The sequence below is a fragment of the Natator depressus genome, chromosome 1 (assembly GCF_965152275.1).
Source record: "Natator depressus isolate rNatDep1 chromosome 1, rNatDep2.hap1, whole genome shotgun sequence".
Taxonomy (NCBI): domain Eukaryota; kingdom Metazoa; phylum Chordata; order Testudines; family Cheloniidae; genus Natator; species Natator depressus.
In genome coordinates, this window is record NC_134234.1 from 282,371,526 (window position 1) to 282,391,458 (window position 19,933).

Consider the following 19,933-nt stretch of genomic DNA (forward strand, 5'->3'; position numbering starts at 1 on the left):
GATGAGAGAGGACAGTATATGTGGAGGAAGGAATAAACCTGAATATTATATTGTCTCTCTCTATCTTTTTATAACTGAACACTGAACAGTGCTTTATGGAATTTAGACATAAATTCAAGACGTAAAAAGCAGGCAGAGCCCCTGGTAACACTATTCTCTAGATAGTTGGCAGGCATGTGTTTTCTCTGCATCACAGCCCTCCAAGAACTAACAACAGTGGGGTATGATTAGGCAGATTCACTCAGGTGTAACACCCCAAAGAAAAACCACTGTCACCTGTATAGAGGCTTGCATATAGTGGTTCAAATTGGATTCTCCCCAGACCAGCAGACAAAGCGAGGACCTTTGGTTAAATAGCTTGATTTAAAGCTGACTAAGGGCCTTCTTTCTGATCCAGCAAGTGGACAAGACCTTCTGTCCATGGGGGGCCCTTCCTGAGAAGGGTTGGAAGGACTTGAACCTGTCTGTATTCTTGTTCTGAGTAAAAGGAGTGATGAACTGGTAACCCCAGGAAAACCGCTGGGAGGGGTTTAAAGGACTGTTCAGCAGCCAGAGCCCTTGTTGGAGTCATGGGGTGACTTCTGGTAAGCTTATTAGCATGTGTGTAGGTTCTTTTGTTGTTTTATGTTTTCTCTATAATACTTTTGCCTTAAGAATAAATGTGCTTGCTTAGAATGAGCTGGTGGTAACTTATAACTCTGGCAATTATACTGTTTACCATCTCTGAGGAGAAAAGAAAAGCAGGTCTGCTTAGGCAGCCTGACTTAGTTGGGGAATTCACAGTGTAGGCAGGAAGCTGTTTAGCCTGGAAATAGCTCGGCTATTTGGGTGTCTCCACCCAAGAAAGGTAATGGCTGAGCAGCCTGGAGCCTAGGGTGCCCTTGCTGGACCATAGAGCAGGAATACAGGGGCAGTTGCCCTGCGGTGTGACACTGCTTTCTTCATATTTTTCAAGATCAAATCTGTCATGGAATTAAGCTTTCCTTTGAAGCAGAAAACAGAACATTGATAAGTTTGATGTCCTTCAAGTGAGACATTTTTGGTTTCTGTGCACAATCCTCTCTAAGTCTGCTGATCATTTTTTTGCCTCTGTTTTACCTCATTTATTTGGAACTGTATTCCTATTATCTGCACATCTACTACACTTACATTGTCTTTTTGTCTGCTGCTAATATTATAATCTCCCACTTCTTCTGTGCTATATATTAAAGACATCTTTCACATCGGAGGAGATTGTTAAAGTTACAGGCAGTCTACTCTTTATTTGATTTCCATGAGCTGTAAATGGAGTTACTTTTACATCATTTAGGTAACCATTACTTTTTTCCTTATCCGGAACATCCACTTTTACTGATATCACTGCCTGGTTGTTTTTAGCATTTCAGATTCATGAGGATTTAATGGATCATATGGAATAGTTTGTATTCTAGAATATAATTTAGAATAATTTAGGTGGTTTCACACACACACTTTTTTTTTCAGAGGTCCCTGCTTTTTTAGAGCTTGCTGTCAAACTTACTTAATGTCATACTGATTTGTTAAAAACACTAAAGGTTACATGACAGCATTCAAAGAATCCCTAAATACTTTATTTGGTGAAAAAGTGTTGAGAGGATGGATTCAGAGGATTTCATCTGTAGGTCATCAGCTCAAATGTAGCTAGTTAACCTTTGACGTCGAGGCCAGTCCAGTGAGTTGATGGTTTCAGACCAGTTCTAAGTGGGCAAGTTTCTACATTACAGCAAAACATCATCACAACTGGTACTAACTGGCATCCTTGTTGGTAAGTTTAGAAGAGAAGCCATCAATTGAATGGGAATCGAGATTAAACATCCCCTTCATATCAGAGTTGAGACACATTGTCAATAGGCAAAGTGAGGTTTTGTAGTTTTCACCACCACTGCCCGCACTGTACATGATTTTTTTTATTCTTTAGAGGTATCATTTCACACATTTCACAAGCACTAAATTCACATTTTTGATATATTGAATAAGTGGCCAGATGGGGAATTTTCTTGTTGCTTTTTGCTTTGAATGATGTCTCTACGTTGTGAGGAGTTTCTGAGTAATCTACATTATTAACATTGCATTCTAATTTGAGACCTTTTATAGATAATATTTTTGTTAAACAGAATATTCTGTTTAACCCCACTTTTTATTATAGGCCTGATCAAAAGCCCATTGAACACACTGGAAAGATTTCCTTTGACTTCAATAGACTTTGAACAGGCCTTAAGTGCACAGTTTATCTTTACTGCATAAAATGTTGCACGTGCAGCTGACTATGCAAGTCAAGTCAGCATATTACAATATTAATATGTCAAAAGAGAATATGCCAGAGGAATTTTACATTGATATCAATAGCAGATAAGTCCCCAATATTCAATTTCTTACACAGTAATCTTCTCGTCTACAGCTATAGACTGTAACATTGAATACAGTTAGTTTCTTCAGAATAGGTTAAAAATTATCTGTTTTTGCTAAATTGTCACATGGTTTTTCCTTATTTTCACAAATTGTGATTAGAGTTGGGCCTAAGCCACAAAGTTCAGAACTTCGGAATTCAGAAAGTTCTCAAATTTCATATGTCTTCAAACCCAAGCTTTTGTTTTGGGCCTAGCTCGAGTCATGACAGGGCATAGAAGAGTCATATTATTTTTCAAAATCTGTGAACTTTAGTAAATAAGATTTAGCTTCTGGCTCTCCCCCACCTCTTATAAGGAATATTCTAACATTTCTCTTTCCCCTCAAACCTACTTCTCTACCTCAGTGCCTAAATGATTCATTTACTATTAAGAATCTGGCTTTTGCAGTTTGATATGCCCACCATGTAGAAATGTTTATTTAATGCTGTTCTCTTTTTATATCCTTCCAGTCAAATGTACCACAAACAGAGGCCCTGATCCTGTAAATATTTACGTGTATGATTTACAAGTAGTGAGTAGTTCCATTCAGTGGGATCACTCACATGTATGAGTGATTGAAAGATCAGGGCCAGAATTATCTGCCATGCTATGGCTTCTTGGCCCACCCAAAACTCCCACTGAAGCCAATTTTGAATTCTGTGCATACCTAAAACTCCCAATGGCTACAATGGAAGTTTAAAGTGCATAAGTAATTCAGGAGCATAGCATTATTATACAATTTTATAACTATTAGATAGGGAGCTAATATAAATGTATTGTTATTTTTCACTATAGGCGAGGATCCAATGTCTCCCTGACTTTGGACATGAGCAGTTTGGGAAATGTCGAACCTTTTGTCGCTGTGCCTACCCCACGAGAAAAAGTAGCAATGGAATATCTACAGTCAGCTAGTCGGGTCCTGACAAGACAGCAGCTGCGAGATACAGTCGCATGCTCTCATTTGCTTCAAACAGAGTTCATGGTGAGCCCATTTTTCATTGGGAAAAAAGCAAAACAAAACAAACCTTGCAAGGCAATTTTAATAGTGCTAGTCTAATAAATGCAAGAAATGTGTACACTATCAGGGCAAATGGGAATGAGAATATGTATACCACTCTCTTGAGTATGTTTGAGGTATAACAAACGAATATGAACAATATCATTTTTATTAAACATGCTAGGGCATGTGGTTTGTTGGGCTTTTCTCTCTTTTGAATTCTGCATACATAAGTCAATAAAACAGATGATGTTATCTTGGACGCAAAATAGTTTTCATTATAAATTATCTCAGATCAGTAAAATCTTTATATTTCATCTTTAAAGAGACACTGTTTATGAGGCAAGTCAGTGTGCCAAATTGTTTAAATTGAAAGAATTTTAAATATCTGCCATGGTTGATAGGGGAACCCAGGCCCACCCTCTACTCTGGGTTCTAGTCAAGGGCCCTGAAGTGAACAGTCAAGGTCTGCATTTACACGAACCTTAATGTTTTCACCCCAGACTCCTTCCTACCATGTTTCTTCTCCCATCCCTCAGAGAGAGGGACTGCAGTCTTTCTCCCTGCACTGTTGCCAGCCTCCTGGCTTTATAGAAGCCCTGCCTGTTCCCTCACAGGTGAGCTTCCTCCTAATTAACTCACATCACACAGCCTAAATCTCCCTGTTTGCAGCTTACTTGGCTGGTTGAGCCTACCTGGCTTAATTCAGCTATTGCAGAGCTGATGTGGGGAGTACACCCCATCACACACGGCCAAGGACAATCCCATGCCAAATGGAGAGAGTTTTGTTGTAGCAAAGAAGCCTCAAATATGGGCAGAGACCCAGGAAAACACTGTATAAGGCCGGTCCTACGTTTGAGCTGCCTTTACCTACGTGGGTGGAAGAATTCCTGTTCTGCACCTGCTTTCACTGCTGTTGTGCCGGGGGAGGAAATGAATGAATGCAGAGTGAATAAATTGTATGTGTGAAGTATGCTTGTGGTAGGGGATGGTGTGGGTGCAGAGTATGGATGCATGTGGATGAGGTCAGGGTAGATGCATGTGACTGAACATGTGGATGAGCACAGGTGGAGTGCAGGTGACATTGTATGAAGTGCGCAGACTTAATGAATTTGAATATGGGTAAGAGAAGAGTGAATGTGAATGAGTGAAATGGGCCAGAGAGAATTCAATAAAAACAAGAGCTGCTGAAGAATTTTTCATTCATTTATTTTCTGGTAGCAAATGCAACAAACACAACAGTATGCAAATGTATGCAAATGTGTGCAAATTAATGCTCATTTGAAAACTGTTGCATTTTGGGTTGCACGGGTTAGCAGGTATGTTATCGTAATATAATCTCTTACTTACACTCTTAGTCCTTTGTCTTCTCTTGCCTTTTATAGATAAGCATAAAGATTAAGTGCCATGTCTATGTTTGCAGAGCACCATATAAATTTAGAGAGCTGTTTATGGTCTTGGCCCTCCATACAAACACTTACCCCTGGGAGTAGTCCCACTGAGTAAACCCCACAACCAGTAGTAAGTGCTTATAGGTCTCAAGTGATTAACTGGACCAGAAAAGCAAAGCTCTATGTTCAACTTGATGGCATTTCTGTGTCTGTCTATAATGTGATAACTTCTGAATGCTGCATCTGACCAATTCCAAAATTTCAGGGGATGTTCTAGGCCTCAATGGGCAGAATCCTGTTGGTTTTGTTGAAAACTGGAAAACCTTGATTTGATTTCCACTACTCAGATCCATAGAGTCTATTTGGGGCTGTAGGCTGAGGAATCTATCTGGCGGCCTCTCCTGCCTACACATATCACAGGCAGCATCTAAATACACTGCTCTCTCTTGTTGACTGTACAACTTTACCTGCTTAAGCAATAAAGTGTTTTTTCAGTTTCAAAGTGCCAGAGATGTTTGTACCAACAGTGCAGAACTGCACCAGGGAAGCTATAGCTGACATAAAAGAAAACAGTCCCTGCCCCAAGGAGCTCACAATCCAGTCCAGACCCCGTTGGAACAGTTCAGTTCCAGAGTACACCAGGGGCTGTATGCAGGGATCTCACAAGGTCACAGTAAGGAGGAGTGAGCTCTGGGGAGAGATGTGAAGAAGGAGCAGGAGGTCATGTGACATATGGGGCATGGGAGAGACTGTTCCATGCAGAAGGAGAAGGAGCATGGAAGGCAGCATAAAGGGTTGGTGAGGAGGAGGCTGGGGCTGACCATGGGGGAGCAAAAGGAGAAGGAGGCGGGACTGAAGTTGGGTAGGACTTGCAAGTGAAGAGAAGTCTGCCCTTGATGCAGGAGGCACAGGGAGGATGGTGCAGGGACGTGAAGTGAGTGACATGAGCAGAGCAGCAGGGGAGGGATGTGATTTTAGCAGTTGCACTTTGTCTGGGCTGAGGGGGAACAAGGGGAGAGGCAGCAATATCAGTGAGGAGGAGGCTGCAGGAGCCAAGGAGAGAGATGACCAGGGCAGAGAGCAAGGTGTAGTGGTGGAGGTGGGGAAAAGGCAAGGATGGAGATCAGAAAGGATTCAGTGGCAATTTGTGTGGGGGGGAGTAAACGTTAACATGAAGGTTGCAAGCGTGGCTGGTGGGGAGGTCAGGAACAGAGTGAGGAGCAGGAGGGAATCACAGCAGCAAGAACTGACTGTAATGAATCTTATTTTCCTTTGCTCCTGTTGGCCCAGCGGGGAGGGAGAGTGAATTCCCTCAGGCGTGGGAAGCACTTTGAGAGCCTCAGATAAGCAGTGCTCTAGGAGGGGCAGGGCACTTCGGTTCAGGGACAGAGACTGGGTTCCTACCCCTCCCACTACCCGTCTTGCAAGAGACAATTCTGCCACCTTCTTAGCACTCACATAAACTTTGGCCTGAAGGGTTGTGGCGTGGGGCACAGAGTCCAGAATTTCAGAGGCTGTTCTGGGCATCAATGGGCTGAGCCCTACTGATGGTTGTGAAAATCAGAAAAGCCTGATTTGCAGCACTGGAAGCATGAGGTAAATCAGTCCTACGGCGTGTTCGTTTGGCACAGCAGGCTGAGGAATCTCTCTGCTGCCCTCTGCTGCTGCCTATTCAACTCACAGGCAGCAGATTAATATTCTGCTCTCTTTCTTTGGTTGTACAGCTCGGCCTAGATAAGCAAGGAAGTGTGAGACCCTCTAATAATGCTAATGGTTTCACATTGAAATCATTTGAATTTTCTAAAGGAGGCTGCATGGTTCACTGGTTAGGGCACCAGATTTGGAGGCAGGAGATTTGGGTTCAGTTATTGACAGTCCCCTAATTCACTGCGTGTCACTGGGTAAGTCACTTAAATCTATGCCTTAGCTGCCCTGTCTGTAAAATGGGGATAAGGTGCTTAACCCACCCTTGTAAAGGGATTTGCAATCTACACATCAAAAGTTTTATGTGAATGTTAAGCATTACTAAAGGAGTACTTGTGGCACCTTAGAGACTAACCAGTTTATTTGAGCGTAAGCTTTCGTGAGCTACAGCTCACTTCATCGGATGCATACTGTGGAAAGTGTAGAAGATCTTTTCATATACACACAAAGCATGAAAAAATACCTCCTCCCACCCCACTCTCCTGCTGGTAATAGCTTATTTAAAGTGATCACTCTCCTTACAATGTGTATGATAATCATATCTATTCAGGGGACATCATCACAGGGCCTAATAACATCAGCCACACTATCAGAGGCTCGTTCACCTGCACATCCACCAATGTGATATATGCCATCATGTGCCAGCAATGCCCCTCTGCCATGTACATTGGTCAAACTGGACAGTCTCTACGTAAAAGAATAAATGGACACAAATCAGATGTCAAGAATTATAACATTCATAAACCAGTCGGAGAACACTTCAATCTCTCTGGTCACGCGATTACAGACATGAAAGTTGCTATATTACAACAAAAAAACTTCAAATCCAGACTCCAGCGAGAAACTGTTCAATTGGAATTCATTTGCAAATTGGATACAATTAACTTAGGCTTGAATAGAGACTGGGAGTGGCTAAGTCATTATGCAAGGTAACCTATTTCCCCTTGTTTTTTCCTACCCCCCCCCCAGACATTCTTGTTAAACCCTGGATTTGTGCTGGAAATGGCCCACCTTGATTATCATACACATTGTAAGGAGAGTGGTCACTTTAGATAAGCTATTACCAGCAGGAGAGTGGGGTGGGAGGAGGTATTTTTTCATGCTTTGTGTGTATATAATAAGATCTTCTAAACTTTCCACAGTATGCATCCGATGAAGTGAGCTGTAGCTCACGAAAGCTTATGCTCAAATAAATTGGTTAGTCTCTAAGGTGCCACAAGTACTCCTTTTCTTTTTGCGAATACAGACTAACACGGCTGTTACTCTGAAACTTAAGCATTACTGTGTAGGAATCTGTGTAGTTATTAGCTACAGTTTGTAAATCCTTGCTTTTTTCCACCCTAGCAAATTTTCAACCCCCTTCTTCTTAAACTGTTGTGTACTTTAATCTATTTTATAACCTCATAAAAACCTTTGCTTTTAATAATTCATCAGAACTGTTCCTCGGAAGTCAACACTTCAATGTGCAGCTCTTGTGTTTATTAAAGGAAGGGTGTTGACAGGCTGGAGATGGGAACCAGTTTTTTTGTTAATACTTTGATGTCAACAGATAGTTGTGAAGCATCAGATGGCCTTCCAGTATAATTTCCTGTATGATTTCTTTAGAAACACCAATCTGATCTAATTTATTTCTATAGGAAATACCAATGAATTTTGTGGATCCCAAAGAAATTGCCATCCCAAGTCATGGAACTAAAAACCGTTATAAAACAATTTTGCCAAGTAAGTGTATTTAAACAATGCTTTTTAGTGTGAAATTTAGTCCCATTTTATTAATATAACTCTGCTTATAGATTTGCAGGAAGACTGCTGGTCTTTTTTTTTTATGGTGGACATTTTGTACATATTTGAATTAGGGCTGTTGATTCATCACAGTTAACTCATGTGATTAACTCAAAAATATTAATCACGATTTTTAAAAAAATCACAATTAATCACAGCTTTAATTGCATTGTTAAACAATAGAATACCAATTTAAATGTATTAAACATTTTTGGATGTTTTTCTACATTTTCAAATATATTGATTTTAATTACAACATAGAATACAAAGTGTACGGTGCTCACTTTATATTATTATTTTATTACAAATGTTTGCAGTATGAAAACAGTAAAAGAAATAGTATATTTCAATTCACCTCATGCAAATACTGTAGTGCATTCTCTTTATCGTGAAAGTGCATCTTACAAATGTAAATTTTTTTTGTTACTTGACTGCACTCAAAAACAAAACAATGTAAAACTTTAGAGCCTAGAAATCCACTCAGTCCTACTTCTTGTTCAGCCAATCACTAAGACAAACAAGTTTGTTTACATTTATGGGAGATAATGCTGCCCGCTTCTTATTTACAATGTCACCTAAAAGTGAAAACAGATCTTCCAATGGCACTTTTGTAGCTGGCATTGCAAAGTATTTACGTGCCAGATATGCTAAACATTCATATGCCCCTTCATGCTTTGGCCACCATTCCAGAGGACATGCTTCCATGCTGATGATGCTCATTAAAAAAATAATGCGTGAATTAAATTTGTGACTGAACTCCTTGGGGGAGAATTGTATGTCTCCTGCTCTGTTTTACCTGCTGCCATATATTTCATGTTATAGCAGTCTTGGATGATGACCCAACACACGTTGTTCATTTTAAGAACATTTTCACTGCAGATTTGACAAAATGCAAAGAAGATACCAATGTGAAATTTCTAAATATAGATACAGCACTCGACCCAAGGTTTAAGAATCTGAAGTGCCTTCCAAAATCTGAGAGGGACAAGGTGTGAAGCATGCTTTCAGAAATCTTAAAGGCGCAACACTCTGATGTGGAAACTACAGAACCCGAACCACCAAAAAAGAAAATCAGCTGTCTGGTGGTGGCATCTGACTCAGATGATGAAAATGAACATGCATTGGTCTGCACTGCTTTGGATTGTTATCGAGCAGGACCCGTCATCAGCATGGATGCATGGTGGTTGAAGCATAAAGGGACATTTGAATCTTTAGCACATCTGGCATGTAAATATCTTGTGACGCCAGCTACAGTAGTGCCATGCCAGCACTTGTTCCCCAGGTGACATTGTAAACAAGAAGCAGGCAGCATTGTCTCCTGCAAATGTAAACAAACTTGTTTGTCTGTGCAATTGGCTGAACAAAAAGTAGGACTGAGTGGACTTGTAGGCGCTACAGTTTTACATTGTTTTGTTTTTGAATGCAGTTATTTTTGTACATAATTCTACATTTGTAAGTTCAACTTTCATGATAAAGAGATTGCACTACAGTACTTGCAATGGCGGAATTGAAAATACTATTTCTTTTGTTTTTTACAGTGCAAATATTTGTAATGAAAAATAAAGATAAAGTGAGCACTGTACACTTTGTATTCAGTGTTGTAATTGAAATCAATATATTTGAAAATGTAGAAAACAGCCAAAAATATTTAAAGAAATGGTATTCTATTATTGTGTAACAGCACAATTAATTGCATGATTAATCGTGATTAATCTTTTTAATTGCTTGACAGCCCTAATTTAAATAACTTATCTGTATTCTATCTACAGTGAGGGACCATCAGAACTGTGGCCTTGAGGGGACCTCGGGCACTGTTGCACTTTGGTCCCGCCTATTCTCTGCCCATGACACATAATAATCTAGTCTCCTGTGGGCTGTAATACTTTGGTCTCATTTCAGCTGTATGGTAAGTGTGTGAGTGCTGGGTGGTGTTGGTGGCTTGTGATATACAGGAGACCAGACTAGATGATCTAATGGTCCCTTCTGGCCTTAAACTCTATGACTTTAGAATGCCCACTGAGTTATGTCTAGTCAAGTTCTGCAACTGCAAGACTGTACCCTGAATGAGTCAGAGAACCTTATTGCAAATCCTTTACTGTCTAACGTTGAGTGATTCAGACTAAATGAACCAATGTGCCCTCAAATCTTCTCGAGTAGACATTCATTTATAATGGTTCTCTTTCTCTTGCTCCTTTTCTTTTCCTACTGGTTTGTAGCATTGTTGGAATTCATCTCTTTTAGCCAGATAATTACCCTTATACTACTATCTCAGAGGTGCTGTTAACATTATTGTTGTTAATTTCTTGTATTGCTTCTGTGTTTTCATTGGTCTAAGTGATGCATTTCCCATAACAGTAAGAATTACTTCATTGTAAATTGAGTTAGTCAACATTTTCTGATGGAACAGTTTTCCATCAAAAATACAGTTCCGTTGACATAGAATAATTTTGTGGGAACATATCATTTTCACTGAAATTTTTGCTGGAAGAAAGGAAAAATGACTTGTTTTAACTTTCTCGTTTCATTTCTATGATGTTAGAATGTTTTGCTTTTATTTTATTGCATTTCATTTTGACTTCTTTATTATACTACATTAATTTTATTATACTTTTTAATTATATGTAACAGTTTGAAATGAAATGTTTCAATGGTTCTGAATCAGAATCCACAAGAACTTCTGTCCCATGGGAAATTTCTAAATTCCAGCTTTTTGTTACGATTCAAAACGAAAACAAAATTCAAAATGTTGACATTTCCCATGAAACTGATATTCTATTTTCCAACCAGCTCTAGCAATAATGTCCTTGCAGTCATGTGTGGTCACACACTTTGCTCAGTGTAGTAATCCTGAGCAAAGTATATTCTATGCATTTCACACATTCTAAATGGTAAGAGTGTTCTTTGTGCACCTAACTGAATTATAGTTTGATCACACTGTAAAAGGGATTTGCAGGCAAATTAATGAAAGATGTTGGCCATCAAAAGTATTATTTTGTCAGGGATCTGATATATTATTGGAAACAAAACACTGGTGAAATTCTGAGCCCCCTGAAGTCAATAGCAAAACCCTCATTAACCTCAAAAGAACCAGCATTATGGTCAGTGGGCCACATACAAAGGTACTGTATGCCAGGATGGAAGTTACACATTGGTAAATGAGTCTAAGTTGGTGTAACTTACATATTGAAAGTTCAGAAGACTACCCCTTGAATTTAGCCCAATATAAACAGGATATACACGAAACTCCCATTGACTTCATTTGGGCCAGAATTTCATCCAGTGCCTCCAATCTGTTGATATGCCAACCCCTTAACAAAATAATGCATTCTCTCTTCATATAATTCTGAATGTTAAATCTTCTGCTGCTACCATTGTGTATAACCCACAGAATGTACCCTGTGGATACAGTGCATTAAATTACACTGTAGTTTGTTTGTATTTGAATTGCATAGCTACAGTGTAGCAGTAGTCGATGATGCTTAAGAATCATAATGCCTTTGTATTTTCACTTTCATTGTAATTGGAAAACGTATCATTAACTTCTGGATGCACTTTTAGTTGATATGCACTGCACAGCAGCGAGAGTCTCAGACAGATATTTTGTAATTGCCTTTTACAGAAATCAAGAGAAAATGAGGATAACAGATCAGTCATGTATTAATTCGAAATAAATGCCTTGTGCTCTTCTACAGAAGATATTTTGGGGATCTAGGCACATTCTGATAAATACACAAATGCTCCACTCCCAGACCCCAAGGGTTTGGAAATTATTTGAATGGTTTAATAGCACAGCCTTCCCAGTTTCCTGCTCAGATGATATCAACCTACTGCTTAGTACTCTTGTGTCAGCTTTTCCATTCCAAGCGCTGGGTGCGTCTCTTGAACTAGGGCACCTCTAGTGACAAGTGATGTTTGAAATGATTAATTTTCTCCTGAAAATGTCCATGGTCTGGCGCTCCACCCTTTGTGCTGCTGAGAAGTTTCTCATTTTCTAAGAAATAATTCTGTCAAGCTGTTAAGAGACAGACTGCGTTGGGGCAGGTTGGCATGAATAAACACTATTTTGTCCTATTTTTTAATATGAAGTGTAATGAATACCTAATGAAATTTATTTCTTAATAGAAAATTGTCATTGTAGCTGATCCAAAATACTTTTAAGGAATGAATTTTCAATTGCAGAATAAAATTCTCAGTGCTGCTAGACAAACACTAGAATTCAACTGTAAGATGCCTAGAAAATGCTAGGAGTTTTACAATGGTATAGTAAAGTATCCCCAAGTTTAAGACAATAATTTTTTAAAAAATTAAATTTAAATCAAGTGAACAAAGTGCTTCCTTGTGCCAGTTTATAAGCAGATGCCATCAGAGGTGATGTATGGGGAAGGGCATCTGGGGTCATGTGACCCCCAGATTTGCTGCTTGGCTTGTACTGAGCATTCTCACACGGACTGAGCATGCTCAGTAATACTGCTGAAGCCAGCTTCCCTCACTCTGCCCCCTCTCCCACCCACCCACACACACTATCATCAGGCATGGGTCATCTCTGGGTGCCATGAAACAATTCTTTAGAAGCTGAGTCTCCCTTGAGCTTTTCCTACAATTCTGACATTGATTGTGTTCTATCATTATTTCTCCGATACTGCTGCCTTTTAAAATCAATAGGATTGTGAACAGGCTCTAAAAGATTCATAATTTTTTTAGTGGGAGGAAAAAATGTTTCAGCACAGATGCATCAAGGCAGTTTTTTATGTTCACCTGAATCAATAAATTCATCTGGGTACAGTCAGCCATACCCTGATATATAAGCAGTGTTCAGTTTATTGTTACCAAGCCTCCAGGATTGTCCTGGAGTCCCCAGGAATTAAAGATTAATCTTTAATTAAAGATTATGTCATGTGCTGAAACCTCCAGGAATACATCCAACCAAAATTGGCAAACCTAACGTTGTATCAAAATAAAACCTAAATGCATTTGAGGTTAGCATTATTTTTGAGCATGTAGGAATGATCACTTTTACATGTGGAATATAATTGAATCATGCATATATTTACATACCTTGAATCGATGAGATATTTTTCCAGTGGGCAATATGTTGGTAGTTTGGAAAGTGATATGCATGGTTTACAGGTGTTTTATACAACTGGAATTTTGAGCCAGTTATGAAATTTGCTGTATGAATAAAGATCCATGACTCATACAATATTTTCAAATTCCACCTTATAATATTAGCCAAATAATGTCAGCTACCGCCAAAACTTATCAATTCCATGAGCAAACAGAGGGAAAATAATTAGGGATAGATGACTCTTAAAAGGTTAGATGTCTATCCAAAGTTTTGTGAGACTTCTGAGTCTGCAGAATTAAGCAAATATGTGAACAAATTTCTCTTTTTTGGCTCCTAAAGATCAGTACCATGAAACCAGCCTTTTGCACATTTCAGAACATCTGTTGAGTATAGGAGTCAGGACTGGGGACAATATTAATGAATGATTTATTATTAGTAATCATTTGAAGTATATTGTAAATGATCATATAGCCTGACACCCAGAGGGCTTACAGTCTAAAGGCATACAAAAATAGAGGGGGGGGGGGACGAGCATACAAGCCAGGACATATATAGAGTGGTATATGACCTCTGAAGCTTGCATGCTTCATGACAAAAATGGGATATTAGTAATGTCTTAAAGATGGGGAAAGTAGAAGTTTCCCGTATGGGGAACATGAAAGAAGGCAATGGTAATTTTACCTCCGTAAAGAGTACAAGATGGGGTCCTTTGTTTAAATGCCACTTCCACCTCCAGGCATTCATAATTATAATACTCAGCACTTTCATAGCATCTTCTATATCTCAAAGTGTTTTACAAACTTTAATGAATTAAGTATCACAATCACCCCGGAAGATATGTCCGCTGTCCTGACACCAGATCCTGAGTCTTTACCATTCTTGTCCAAAAAATCACTAACATGGGTAATTTAACTACTCCTACTTGTGAATAACAGAGTAATGCCCACTGCTCCTTAAACAATGTCTCCTCATTTCAAAGTTGCATAGATACCATACATCCATTTTCTAAACAGTTTATATCTGGGAGTGATTGCTAGTGTATGCAACATTATGATTTTCAAATAGTGGTCACTCAGTTGATTGGAATCATAAAAGGATCTTAATAAAATATTTAGTGATTCATTAATATCTGGGGAAATTCAGCATGAAAAATATTTAAACAGCCTGGAGGTTGAGTCTTCTTCTAAGAGCATTTTTAGGGTAGAGGTCAGGCTACATCAGGATCATAAGCATTGTGAAAGCTAAAGGAAGTGGGTGTTTTTCCAAGGACATGTTGCCTAAGGCGTTTGTGGAAATGGCTAATAATCACTGTACTGAAAAGGAATAAGAGGTTTCCTGTCCTCATGTGGTTAAGGGAAAGGAAAAAAAATCTCTGTGTGAAGAGGTTTGGGAAGGCAAACAGAGAGATTTTTAACCCAGGCTAACTAGGGTTCATTTTACTCTCTGAGCACACAAAATGAGAAAGCCTTCCTGCTTGTACTGTAGCCTGAACTGAAGGACATGAATGCAGTTTCATATTCTAAGAAGTATATTTTATAAAACATGATCCTAAACCCTGCTGTGGCTCCAAGCAATGGACTCTTGTTAATTTCAGTGGGAGTTAAGCATAAATTATGTACATAGAATATCAGGGTTGGAGGGAACCTCAGATGGTTATCTAGTCCAACCTCCTGCTCAAAGCAGGACCAATCCCCAATTTTTGCCCCAGATCCCTAAATAGCCCCCTCAAGGATTGAACTCACAACCCTGGGTTTAGCAGGCCAATGCACAAACCACTGAACTATCACTCCCCCCATTGTCCCTTTTGTTCTAGACAAAAATATAGACTAGAACCCCAGATGCAATGCTGTGAGAATACTAGATGTTACCAACAGATAAAATAACATACATATGCTGATTCCACAATTCAACACGCATACACCTTTTTACACCACGCTTGGACTCCGCCTAGTAATCATCTCTCCAGGGACTATTTCCAATAGAGTAGATATGGTAACTTCAAACAGCTGCTACTTTTATTTTATTTGTCTAAGCAATCTGCCAGAGAAAGGTTTCCTTTTTTTCACCCCAGATGTGAGAGAACACGGTTTCCGTTTTATTTTGTTGAAGGGATGACATTTTTGCAGAAAATGAGTGGAGGAGGGTAAAGTAGTAGCTGCTAGGCAGTTACAGTGTGGGCTCCTATGCACCCTCCTCCCTGTGTCTTTTTGTGGAGAGGACTGTTGAGTAGATCTATGTAACTGAGAAACTTCTGGCCCCCGTTCAAACCCCCTAGGGTGAACAGATTCCCCAGGAGCACAGCTCCATGATGAACAAGAGATTTAAAATCCCCTACATAGGGACTTAGCATCCCATCAGCCCTGTGCTCAACAGAATTGCTTCTGTCCCAGTCCAGCTAGGACCCTCAAAGGCCATGGAGGAGGCTGGGAATAGGATTTGCCCCAAAATAATAGGCAATTGAAGGAAAATGTTCTTCTAGTTTGGCTATACATTTCTCCAGATACAAGACACCTATTCAAATGAAATGTTTGTATGTTGAGTTACAGTGAACGTTCCTTCTATACAAAAAGACAATTCACCCTGTGCAGAAGGATCAATACAGTGCCTTTGCCTGATTTAAGGTTCACTTAAGCCCTCAGAACACCGGTGTTAATGGGACTTACATGATGTTTAGGCCTTTTGTAAACCCTCTGTCTAGGAGTGAGTTTCACCAAAAATGCAAAATGCAGCACCAAGATAATGGTAGATTATTTTGCTCCAACTAGTCTTTGATTCACTTCTGCGATTCTCAATAGAAATCTTCTCTTTGTGATTTTCTTTTCAATTTCCATCTTTCCTGACTTCTTAGATCCGCTAAGCAGAGTGTGTTTGAAACCAAAGAATGCAGCTGACTCCTTGAGCACCTACATAAATGCTAACTACATTAGGGTAAGTAAACACACATTCTTTGGGTGCTCCTGAGACAGTATTCTGTTTTCCAGCAGAATAGTTGATTCCATTTGGGCTCCACTCTCCTTTTATTTCTGTCGACTTCACCTTGTATGATATAAGGATAAAGTCTACCCTACCTCTCTCTCACTATTGGTGAGATAAAGTGGTCCCGATGGGGTGTTTATAATAAAGCACCCAAGAGTTATGTACGTATTTAACCTATGGTCACACAGGACATAGCTCTGGAAGGGACCTCCCATTCATAAACTCAGCATCAAGCTCCATCTTAAAACTAGTTAGGTTGTTTGCCCCCACTACTTCTCATGAGAAGTTGTTTCAGAACCTCACTCCACTCCACTCCATAAAGGAAGTCATTTTGCTTTTTTAAAACAGCAATACATAAATATATACACCTACACACACATAGTGTCCGGCCCCCCCTCCGTCCCCACCCCCCGCGTCTCACTTTACATCTGTACTGTCAAGGCTTTGCATCACAGACATCAATATAGTTAAGGAGAATGATTCCATTTAAAGAGCATCAATGCTGCTTTTAAGTGAGCGAGAGAAATTAGGCCATGTATTGAGTCATGTGAAGTATTCCTTCCCTCCAGAGAATGAAGTACCATGGTGTTTCATATTGCTGACACTGGTAACATTGTCAATGATTTTTAAAAAAATGTAACAGTGAGTAAATTAAATTTCACATGAATTCACAGTATATTGTAAAGCACCCTAGACACTTCAGTATTCTCGACTGTCTGAACATTCTGACACACCTGTCATTGACAAGAGATGTTGGGGCATATCACTCAATACAGCTATGATCATTTATACCAGCTGAGGATCTGCTGCATTGTTCTGTGTAATGGATAAGTCAGTGGATTGCTCCATTGTCCCTGTGGTTGTGGAAATGGTTTCACTGAAGAGAGAAACAAAGTTACAATATCTGGCTCTGCCAATTATTTTATTCTTTAATAATTCATTCCTTTTTGAGGTTGCTGCAGCCTTCGCTGGCCAGCAAGGTTCAAAAGAACTCCTTCTTTAGAGCTGGATCCAAGTTCAGTGTACAAGTTCACAAGTTTTCCTTTTCACATGATAAAGATGAATACAGACATGACTCATTCATTTCCCCACTCACTCCTTCTTTCCTTTGCTTGCTTATAATTTTCAGTGTGTCTCAAGGTTCGTGCTATCCTGACAGAATGTCCCATATATAAGGTCTCAGAGGCATTTTTTGCTTAGCAAGTATAAATTGGAGCTTCTGAGTCTATAAGGATTTATGTATTCAAAAACTCTTTTCCCTTCATAAATCTTCATGGTACTACTTAGTTTCATATTTCTATTCTGTTCACTCTCATTTGTTTTTTATGGCCTGTTGCTAACAATATCATCCTTTGAATACAGCAGAAATACTAACTAACAGGTAGAACTGGCCAGAAAAGGGAATTTCTGTTTTGTGGGAAATTCTGCAGTGTCAGTGTTTCATTTTGTTTCATTCTGCATCAGCACAAAATATTTACATTGAGGAATTTCATGTGAAATGGAACAATCCGTTTTGGCACTGGACAACAGGGAAGCCGGCTGCTTTGCCAGCTCGCCATTTGCACAGCAAGGTAACCAAGCAGCCTGGGAATTAGGCAGCCAGGGAGTCAGGCAACCAGGGAGCCAGCCACCTAGGGAGCCAAGCAGAGAGAGGCAGCCCAGCTACCAGGCAGGGAGTCAACAAGTTGGGCAGATGGAGAACCAACTATCAGGGAGCCAGGAAGCCCACCTGCCCACCAAACAAGGGGCTTGACAAGTTGGGCAGCCAAGCAGGCAGTCCAGGAAACCAGGGAGCTGGGCGGGCTAGCAGGAAACCAGGTAGGCAGGGAAGTTTCAACAAAACCAGCACATTGCAGTGGAATATTTTGGTTACATCAAATTAGAATTTTCCAGCAAAAAACTGTTCCACTGGACAATTTTTGACAGCTGTACCAGGTCATGCAAGCTTTCTGTTTTAATTTATCTTGTGGTCTAGATTCCCATTTCTTTCTTTGGAACTTTCAACTAAGATCTCTGTGCAATGCATGACTTTAAATCAAATACTTCTGTGTCTGTTTCTAAACCAGGGTTACGGTGGTAAGGAGAAGTCCTTCATTGCAACTCAGGGTCCCATGATTAATACCGTGAATGATTTCTGGCAGATGGTTTGGCAGGAAGATAGCCCTGTCATTGTTATGATCACAAAGCTGAAAGAAAAAAATGAGGTATGATATCAACTGGCTACATCCAGAAATTACTCCAGTGGTTGTATTGTAAATAAGACTGTCTATACATCTCACAGTATATAACATCCTTTGTAGAAAGAACCTCATAGTAGATATGATACCAGCAGATAACCAGCTCTTATATGTTATGGTGATGGTCATTATGGAAAAACCTAAGATAGATAATTAGATATAACATTATATAGCAATCTCAAGAGATGTATAAAGCATATCCCAGCATATTCATGGAGGCTGAGGGGTGGCAGTTATGAGAAACACTCCACATATAGTTAGGTAGCACTTGTAAATATGGGGTCATTACCTGTTAATTTTAATTATATATAGAATATTTTCTTCTTTTGGATGCTGTAATGTCCAAGGAAGATTTCACCTCTATGTTCCAGACCTGCACTTTGGAACAAACAGAGACAACTCCTAAAGAATCCATCCCAAGTTTTACAAAACAACCTAATTCATGTTGAGAAATACATTTTGGGAGCATTTAGTCAATAGTAGGGTCATATCTAGCCAGTATGGAAATATATAGTTCCTTACATTAACACGGAGAATATGTGACCATTGCTCATTAATTGCTAAGGCCAGATAAGGCCTGTTATATTTTCTGTGACTTTTGGATGGACTCCCACCTACCTATTTTATTAGCTTTATTTAATACTTGTACAAATTGATGCCAGGTTCTCCATTATGGTGGAAGAACACAAATCAACTGCCCAAGGCACTGAGGGTGAAAATCATCTTTGTGCAGAGGACCAGCGCAAAGTGTATGCATCACTTAAGTCCTATTTAATCCTATTTTTAAAGCTTAAATGAGACATAAATGGTGCACAGGCCTTCTGTATGGAGTGAATTTCACCCTGAGAGTGCAGGGCCTTTAATTGTGCCTGGTCTCTGGTTGAGGGGTTACAGGTGGGCAGAAGGCTGATTATACCTTCCCTTCTACACGTACCCCCCAATCTGGTCCTTTTTCTCTCTTACTTTGGAGTTGAGCATACAGTGTTTATAACATATCAAACAGGAAAGCTATATAACATAGGTCTGTGCCGTAAATATCCCACATATTTTCACACCCGGCCCCATTTTGATACTGTAGACCAGCCAAACCAATGTCTGGGTAACTTTCATTAATGGAATATTTTTGAAAACTCGCCCCAGTAACAGAATAACAAATATTTGACGAAGGAAATACTGAATTTTTAAACACTTACTTCTAACACTGTGTGAGAAGAATGACTTGAAAGAAATGTCCAATGGTTTCCAACATATCAGGAAACCCTGTGTTTACCTGAATTGGTCAGGCCTGCCACGCTAGTGTTTATCAGCATTGTTGTGGACTGACAGTGGTAATTTCCTCCTAATAAAAGAGGGTGAGACATCTTTAGTGTTCCCAG

General features: G+C 39.6%; 1 protein-coding gene across 4 annotated transcripts in view; it reads left to right on the top strand.

The window, feature by feature from the left end:
• The window catches only part of PTPRR (protein tyrosine phosphatase receptor type R), a 191,199-nt gene that overhangs the window by 154,636 nt on the left and 16,630 nt on the right, over nucleotides 1-19,933 (top strand). For all 4 annotated transcript variants that reach the window (XM_074942047.1, XM_074942046.1, XM_074942050.1 and 1 more), the window contains 4 exons: nucleotides 3,201-3,387; nucleotides 8,135-8,219; nucleotides 16,193-16,272; nucleotides 18,387-18,524. In XM_074942047.1, the coding sequence (XP_074798148.1) occupies nucleotides 3,201-3,387; nucleotides 8,135-8,219; nucleotides 16,193-16,272; nucleotides 18,387-18,524 (490 nt within the window). The remainder of the gene's footprint in view (nucleotides 1-3,200; nucleotides 3,388-8,134; nucleotides 8,220-16,192; nucleotides 16,273-18,386; nucleotides 18,525-19,933) is intronic.